General features: G+C 40.3%; 1 protein-coding gene across 1 annotated transcript; it reads left to right on the forward strand.

The window, feature by feature from the left end:
- Positions 1-2,215: 2,215 nt before the first annotated feature.
- On the forward strand, positions 2,216-5,761 carry LOC101848593 (toll-like receptor 4). The gene has a single exon (XM_013083966.2). It carries the CDS (start codon positions 2,816-2,818, stop codon positions 5,603-5,605), a length of 2,790 nt encoding a protein of 929 aa, XP_012939420.1. The 5' UTR covers positions 2,216-2,815; the 3' UTR covers positions 5,606-5,761.
- The last annotated feature ends 3,254 nt before the right edge of the window (positions 5,762-9,015 follow it).

Here is a 9,015-nt window from a genome sequence, read left to right on the forward strand (position 1 = left end):
TTCGCATGGATACCCAGCCATGTGGGCATCCGAGGAAACGAGCAGGTAGACGAACTGGCGAAGAAAGCTTCATCCCTTCTGCTGGGATCAACGACAAACACTTTCCCACAGACTGACTTTAGAAATAAAGTCAAAAAGTACACCTCCAGTCTGTGGGAGAGCCACTGGGAAAAGCAGAAAAATAATAAATTATATGAAATTAAACCCAAACTACAACAGCGAAATCCTTCGGACCTCTCCAGAAGAGACGAAGTCATTTTTACTCGATTGCGCATCGGACACACGGCCCTGACCCACAAATACCTCCTACAGGGAGATGAGAAGCCGTTCTGTGTCGGATGCGACACAGATTTTACCATTAGACACATCTTAACAGAATGTCTAGACTTTGGAGAGATCCGAAGGAAGTATTATAAATGCAAGAAATTTTTTCCGTCGTTGTTCCCAGCAGAATTTTGAATTTTATAAAGACTATTGGCCTTTATGGCAAGTTGTAAAATGAAAAATGAAAACGTACTATTTAAAATTTTTATTGTTACTTATAAGAGTTTTTTTTAAATCACAAATATATTTACACTAAATTTTAATAATAATATTTTAACATTTTAGCATTTTAAAGTCAATTAGTTGACCAGTCGTGGAGTGAACTTTTGCGAAAGTAAACAACTTGTGTTTCGCCCGCTCATATGACCTTAGCAGTTGCGAGCGCCGTAAAACCCTATACTACATACATACATAGAACATTTTTTTCTGTTCCCGACGATGTTGTTATACTTATAGAGAGGCTGCATTGTATGTCATGATAACATCCTCACTGTCACAAAAATTGACGACAACATAACATTTCCAGTTGAAGTTGAAGGTTGCCCCATTTGCCTTCTCTAGGGATGGAAGGTGGCGTTGGTGGTCTAGTGGTTAGGCTACCAGACCCATAATCGTTAGATTGCAGGTTCGGGGTTCCGGGTCTCAGCTCGGCCCACCATTGTGTCCTTGGGGGCAGGCACTTTGCACGAATTTCCTATTTGATTCGATCCTTTCGGAAATGGGCGTGAAATTCGGAGGTCCCGCCTCTTAAATAACGTAATTGTGTTGATAGGGCTTTAAACCTATAGCCTACCGTTTCACCATTTTTTTTTTTTGGGGGGGGGGGTGGAAGGTGAAGACAGCCTTGTTTGAACTTCCTTGTCTAATTGTTACATGTATCTAACAGTTTCGTAAGATGTAAAGTAATACCGGTACATACATCTTTCGAGACGACAATTTATTCAAAGGTGGGTCCTCCAATTTGACGGCAATTTCTTATAAGAAGACCATGCCCAGCTGCTGGAAAAAAAAACCCATGAAACTTCCCAGACAGCCCAAGTTCGAAACGGGATTCGAATCAGATCCACTCACAGAGTAATCTAGAGTGATGCTAATGGAACTAGATCTAGTGGTGTTCCTGTGTCAAAGAAAAAGGACAAAATAATAATAATATATATAACATTTATATAGCGCATTTCCAAGAAAGTAGCTCAATGCGCTTTACATAGGAATACCGGCAAAAAAAATACAATTTTCGATCGTAATTTATTACAAGACTATTTTGAGACAGTCAATAATATTTTTCATGGAGGGTAGAGCATAGGATACTTGAATGTATCACACTTGTAAACGTTATAAAAATGTCAATGGACACTTTCACGATTAGCCTCCCACCCCAACCCCTTCCCCCCCCCCCTTTTTCTGCCTCTGTTTACAATGTATGTTACAAACACACACAAATTGCCCTTCTCACTGACTGGATTGTGTTGCGGCAGGTCCTGCTTTGCTCGTTTTCTGGTAGACTGCCAGGAAAATTCAAAGAATGTACAAAATATGTAGGGCCTACGTACCTTATATTTATACACCCGAAAGCAAATTATGCAAGCTTATGTGCCGCCTGAACCGGAAATAATACATAATAAGGACAACTCTCTCTCTCTCTCTCTCTCTCTCTCTCTCTCTCTCTCTCTCTTTCTCTCTCTCTCTCTCTTTCTCTCTCTCTCTCTCTCTCTCTCTCTCTCTCTCTCTCTCTCTCTCTCTCTCTCTCTCTCTCTCTCTCTATCTGTATCCTGTGTGTGTGTGTCTGTCTGTCTGTCTCTCTATCTCTCTGTCTCTGTCTCTGTCTCTGTCTCTCTCTCTCTCTCTCTCTCTCTCTCTCTCTCTCTCTCTCTCTCTCACACATCAACTTTCCCCTCCCCCAACCCCGCCCAGCCCCATACATTTTCGTTGAATGCTCTGACCCGTATCAGCCCCGGGAACGTTCCTCGACATGACTTTGTTCTGGTACCACAGAATTATTGATCGTCAAGAGAAGATCTGTGTTATGTTAAAGGAACTGTAACTCATCACTGTACCTGTACTTTGTAAGAGAAGAAAACCACTGGAAACGCATGCTCTGATCAAGAACTGTTCATTTAGTGGGATTTTATTTGTTGCCTTTCTTGATGTCATTTCCTTGAGACTTCCAGGAGCTAACTTTGCCCATGGGATGCATGATAGTAGTGTTATAAAAATAGGCTGCAAGAAATTATTATAGTATCTGTGGATGACGAACGAACTTGTTTTGCAAGCAGTACTAGTTGGGATCATGAGATTGACAGAATCATGTGCACCATTACTGTATCGTGCAGGAAGCCTGAATGTTGGCCTCGCTTTGATTGATTAATTAATGATAGTTGTACTTCAAGTTTCAAGCCGAGAACACCAGTGTAAAAGTGCAGTACGTGTACATGTATTCTAAAGGAGCATTCGGTCCAAATTTGCCAAGAATAATACACTTATAATATTAACAATGCGTTCGCTTGTCCCGTGTCACCTATCTCACAGTTTCAGAATGTGCCAGTTATTTTATATTCCGCTTATGCTTTTGTGTCTTTTTCACCCGCTGTTTCATGTTCATGGCGGAGGAATCGAAATTTCAAGGAAAACAAGCCCGCCATTTTCCAAAAGAATAAAATATATGAATTCTCCTTGCAACGTCTCGCACAGTGCTTCTGATACCATTGCAGATTGTCGGGCTTTGAATATAGCGGCTCTTTCAAGTCTCATGGTTCCCATGGAGACCAGAGTAATTCTGCTGGATTATAATTGTTTCTCTTCCTTGACGCGGGATTTCTTACGAGGTAGATCCGATCTGAGAGTCTTGAGCATCTCCCACGGCGAGCTTAACAAAATAGAACATGATGCTTTCCAAGACGTGACGAATTTAGAATATCTGAACTTAGAAAACAACAGACTTGCTTACTCCGGTTGCGACGTAGATAAACCTGCTATATCTCGTGCTGTTTTCGCGCCCCTTGTAAAATTGGAGTACCTCTTGTTACGTGGCAATGATTTTGGCTGTTTATTTGAGGTACCGGAGAATCAAACAGACGTCAACAACGTAATAAGTAATCACTTTCTACAACATGATAATGATACTACGTTCTCTGCTTCGAACACGTTGAGTGAAACAGACTTAGAGTTCCTGACCGAAGACTCCGAGCTACCACTGCTGACCACGTTTTCATTAGATATACATGACTTTATTGATTCGAATAAGAGGTACCATACTTTTAAAAATCTCATGCCAAATCTGACGACACTGGATGTTAATTCAGTTACTGGGAAAATTTCGAGGGATTACTTCAAAGCTTTTAGGGGTCTTGAAGTGAAAAAATGCTCAATTGAAGCAAAACAACTTAGAAACTTTCATAGCCAAGCATTACTCCCTCTGCGCCATCTTGAGAGCTTTACCCTCTTCAATAGCATAATAGGCTTAAACAATGCTGTTCTAAGTCTGTCCCCATTTTCTCAAAGGAAACTGAGGGAAGTAAGATTTGACAATGTAAATTATGGTCAACCGGATATAGCATGGGGCAAGGAGAATCGTGAGTATGACGCCCTGACCAGCGTATGCATCGAACGGCTCAGTTTGCGTTATAACAGAATACACAAGTTTGATATTGGTCCAGAGAGCTCGACGAGTCGATTATTGTTACTTTCTTGCGCGAAGTATTTAGACTTATCAGATAACATAAAGGGACTGTTTAGTGTGCCACCAGCGGATTACGTCGGTCTCCAAGGGATAGACATTTCAATATGGAAAAGCCTTGAAGAACTTAAGATTGTTAACCTTCAAGACATGTTTCCTGATATTCCTGTCTTTGACAAATTGATGGAGGAAAAACCATCTCTATTGCCAGAATATTCCGAAAAGATGGGTACGAAAAACAGCTGTAAACAGTATTTCAATATGAGTTTAACATATACACTATCTGAGAATCTGCTTGTTTTTAATCGTTCTAACTCGTCAGAAGTGTATCCGGATATGCAGTTTGGGGAAATTGTTTTCGACAATGCCACTAACCTCACTGATTTAGACCTTTCAGGCAGCGGCTTTTTTAAGATGCCCGCTGTTTTCAGGGGTTTAGATAATCTCGAGCGATTTTACTTTTCAAGAAACAATATTTCTGAGTTAAGTGAGCGGGTTTTCGATAAACTCCCCTCCCTACAACTGGTAGATCTGTCATATTGTCAGATGAGTTCCAAATTCTTGTTTGGTCTAGGACAGAGGTTATTTCGCCATCTGAAGTCATTACAATCTATCAACTTATCGCATAATGGTTTAGAAGCATTGTCTGCTGATATTTTTGCATATAATAAAGAACTAAGAATCATCTCTTTGAAGGGAAATAGATTAGCATCATTGTCGGTTGAGCTGAGTAACACTCCTCTTCTAAAAGAGCTAGACATGAGAGCAAATAATATAAAGCAATTTACTGTGCATGAAAGAAATCAAATCGACAAATTTTCCTTAACACAACGCGATTTTAAAGTTTACATTCAAGAGAATTCGTTCTCCTGTACTTGTGAAGATGTATCCTTCTTATTGTGGCTCCGCCTCACACGAGTCACACTAGACGAGGACAGGAACTATACTTGTTTGTGGCTAGAGGAGCGTCAATTTCTCTCTCCCCTTCCACACGTCAAGGACATCCGCGCTCTGTGGAGACGCTGTGTGGGCAAGACGTACCTTCTCCTCTCCCTGATGACAGCAACGCTATTTCTGACAGGCTTCTTACTCGTCATTCTTGTCTCTAGACACAAGCGATACATAAAGGCGTTCGCCATGAAGGTCTTCCTCCACGACTTCCAGCTCAAGACGAGAGCAGACTACAACATCGGGGTGTTTATCGGATACGCAGAGGAGGACTACCAATTCCCTTGCCTTGTTCCCCGTGCCTTCATAGAAGACGAGCTGGGTTTGACGTGTTACGTTCGTGATCGTGATCAGATCCCAAACCAACCAATGGCGAATAGTATAGCTGAGGCCATCAACAGCAGCTGGAAGACACTGCTGGTGGTCACTCCACGTTTCCTGATCAGTGACGAGTGGGGACATTTCACAGCAAAGATGTCTGTGTACGCCCAGGGTCCGGAAAACCCACACCGGCTGATGATTCTTGTAGACCAAGTGACCGTGGATAGTCTGCCAACTGACTTGCTTTGTGCTGTGTCGGACGACAACATCATCTGCCTGCCCAGGCTAAGCATGTGTTATGAACTCAGACAGAAGCTGAGAACTCGATTGTTGAACTAAATGATCAAGTTAGCTGACCGTTTTCATCCCCCCCCCCAAAAAAAAAGACAACAAAAAAAACCAAAAAGATAACACCAACCCACAACAACCCCTCAGCCCAAAGTAAAACAAAAAACCCAAACACCATAATAGGCCTAGATCTACATGTATTCGTAGTATGCTGCTTGTGAATTAGTAAGTGAGTGAGTGAATGGGTATTGGTCCGTGTGTGTGTGTGTGTGTGTGTGTGTGTGTGTGTGTGTGTGTGTGTGTACGTATGTGTGTGTGCGCGCGTATGTATGTTTATGTGTGTGTGTATGTGTGTGTGCGCACGTATGTGTGTTTGTGTGTGTGTGTGTGTGTGTGTGTGTGTGTGTGTGTGTATGTATGTGTGTACGTGCGTGTGGAAAGGGGTGGAAGACAACATATTATGATTTATAAAACGTTGTGAGCCTAGTTCCAAGCAAGGAAGTGCGTTAATGTATGTGCACTCCGTAACTATTAACATTATTGTTATTGTTATCATCATCATCATCATCATCATCATCATCATCATCATCATCATCATCATCCTCATCATCATCATCATCATCATCATCATCATCATCATCATCATCATCATCATTGTCCTTTGTCGTTGTTATTATTAATTATTATTATCATTAATATTACTATCATTGTAGTAGTAGTAGTGGTAGTAGTAGTAGTAGTAGTAGTAGTAGTAGTAGTAGTAGTAGTAGTAGTAGTAGTAGTAGTAGTAGTAGTAGTAGTAGTAGTAGTAGCAGCAGCAGCAGCAGCAGTAGTTTGATGACGATGATGATGATGCTTTTTATTACTAGTTTTAGTATTATTTGTATTATTGTTTTCATCACTTTTATAGAATAATAGCACCCAGTATCGACAGAAAGGAAAAGAACACATCGCCTCTTGGAATGTTCAAGGCATAAAAACTTCTGCTCTGACCTGTTTTTCGTTCATGACTATGAATAGGAGGTCCTATCGGAAAAGGCTTTTGACATAACACGCAACGGTTACCTATAGCCTATGTGCAATATCAAACAAGAACAGCATTGTTTACTATTACTAGTATTAGTATTGTATTTCTATTAATAAAATATGCGTTTCTACTTTAAACGTATTTCTTTTTACTTTATTGAGATTCACCTTTTCCTTTTATCACTGGACAATGAAATCTATTTCAATATAACTCGTCTGTCCTCCTTTCTATTACTAAATTGTTATTGTGTTGATCGTGGATTAAACACCCCTGGTTATGTTAGAGGCGAGACCTTCGAATTTAAAGTCCATCTGCAATAGAGCCGCGCTAGGCAGATGGGAAACCATGAAAACTTATCAGACAACACAAGCTCAAGATCACCACTTTGTGGATTCGAACCTGACCCATTTGCACCATAACCCAGCTTGATATTTACTGAGTAAAAGCTCATCTCCCCCCCCCCCCCCCCCCGCCCTACTCCCCTACCTTGCGCGTGCGCCTCCTTTCGACTAGGAGGAGAAGATTAGGAAAACGTTTGAACTTCAATACAACGTAACCCAAAACGTTTTTTTTTACCGGGTATATGGTGTACGAAAACAATAGTCACAACACTTGGTTTAGCCGCTTGTAGCACAAGAAATAATATCCCTTCACATAATATATACTGTTGTAATTATTACGAGTACAAGCTTATGCCTTTCGGGTAATAATGCAATGGTGCTATCAAACGAGGCGTGCCACGTACCTCACGAGGCATGCCAAGGACCTCACGAGGCATGCCAAGGACCTCACGAGGCATGCCACGGGTGTGTATGCTCCACATCGATCTGTTGTGTGCTATTAAACTAGTAAATTAATTCCTCTCTCAATTATAAACTGACTCTGACATGTTTTTATTGTATCCCCACCCCGTGTTAGAAAGTACTGCAACCCCTTGGCTATAACACGATCCCGATGGAACACAGCACAAGTGTCGCGACAGGTAGAACCTCGTGCTGTGTATATATTATACATTGCTTGAATTCATTTATAAAACAGATGACTAATTCACCGTGATGTTGGGCGTTGTATTGATTTCTGCGGAATGCAAAACCATCAGAAGCCCTGACTGATGAAGGGAGGGCGTATACGTGAAGTGTTCATTCACAGTTGTTTCGGCAAGGTGTACTTTGTGAACTGTAAGATTTTGTCCTTTTAAAAAAAGACGAATAATAAGTATCTGGAACAAATAATGTGTTAAGATAGTGCACAGTTTGTTCTTAGATTCTTGTGAAATGTAGAGCTCTTGTACACTCGGAACAGACCTTTCTAAAAGTGAGTGCTTTATTTCCCGATAGGATGCCTGGATCCAAAGGGTGGAAACAATGTGACCGCTCTCGAAATCGAACCTTGCATTAATGTTTTAAAAATTATTAGTAGGTTAGTGTCTTTGTAACCAACAGTGATGCAGCAGTTTAAGCGCAGGGCTCTCTCAGAGTTTTGTAAATGTCGAAACCAGTGAAAGGCAATAAATGTCAAATTTTTTCCCCCCGCGGTTTATGCTGTGCCAATTGTATTTCATACTCTATTGCTTTTAAATACAAGATTTCTTTGAATTGGAGTAAGATGTTAGGGAGATATTGCCTCATCAAAAGAAATGATTCACCGCAAAATGCTTTACACACTTAGTTGCTTCCAAGAAAAACAGACAGGTATACAAGTACAACTTTCATGCTATTCTCTGCAAGATCCTCTACAATAGGAATACGATACACGAAGCGGGCAAAAGCCAGAGATCGATTTCCGTAAGGGGAGAATTTTTATTTTAACAAGTATCTCGGTCTTTTTGTTGATTTGGCTTTGACTGGCTAGATCGAAGCCCGCATCCAAGATGTTCCAAATTGTTTCTATGGGAACATAAAACACGTAAAAAGAAAATGCCCTTTTTTATTGAAGTGTCACTCGTCCAACTCTGCAGAATAAGGTACAAAGGAGACAACCTTTTCTTTGCTTTGCCATACTCATGTGACACGCGATTTCCATTAGCACCTACATGTTACTCACGAGGTGTTGAGCTGTTATTTCGGTGGCAGAAGATTGGGTAGTTTAATTTGTTCTCGATAATCAAATTATACAGTAAATGCTTTCATTTTATTTATAGTCATAATAATTATTATATTTGATACATTTGCTCTAAAGGTTCTTTAAAAATCTTGTTTCTTTCTTTCTTTTTTTGTACATTAGACGTGTGTTAGATCATTTGTAACTGATAGATGATTTTTGTCTGTTCGTTTTTTGTTTGATTGGTGATTTTAAGCAGAAATTATATTATTGCATGAAAAATTATACAATTAAGTGGAACAATGACATATTTTACTTTTCTTTTCTTTGTATCAGACGTTTGTTGTTACCGTTGTCTGCCTTATATAATTTTTTTTCTATTCAAATGTATATA

This window comes from Aplysia californica, unplaced genomic scaffold (assembly GCF_000002075.1).
Source record: "Aplysia californica isolate F4 #8 unplaced genomic scaffold, AplCal3.0 scaffold00265, whole genome shotgun sequence".
Classification (NCBI taxonomy): domain Eukaryota; kingdom Metazoa; phylum Mollusca; class Gastropoda; order Aplysiida; family Aplysiidae; genus Aplysia; species Aplysia californica.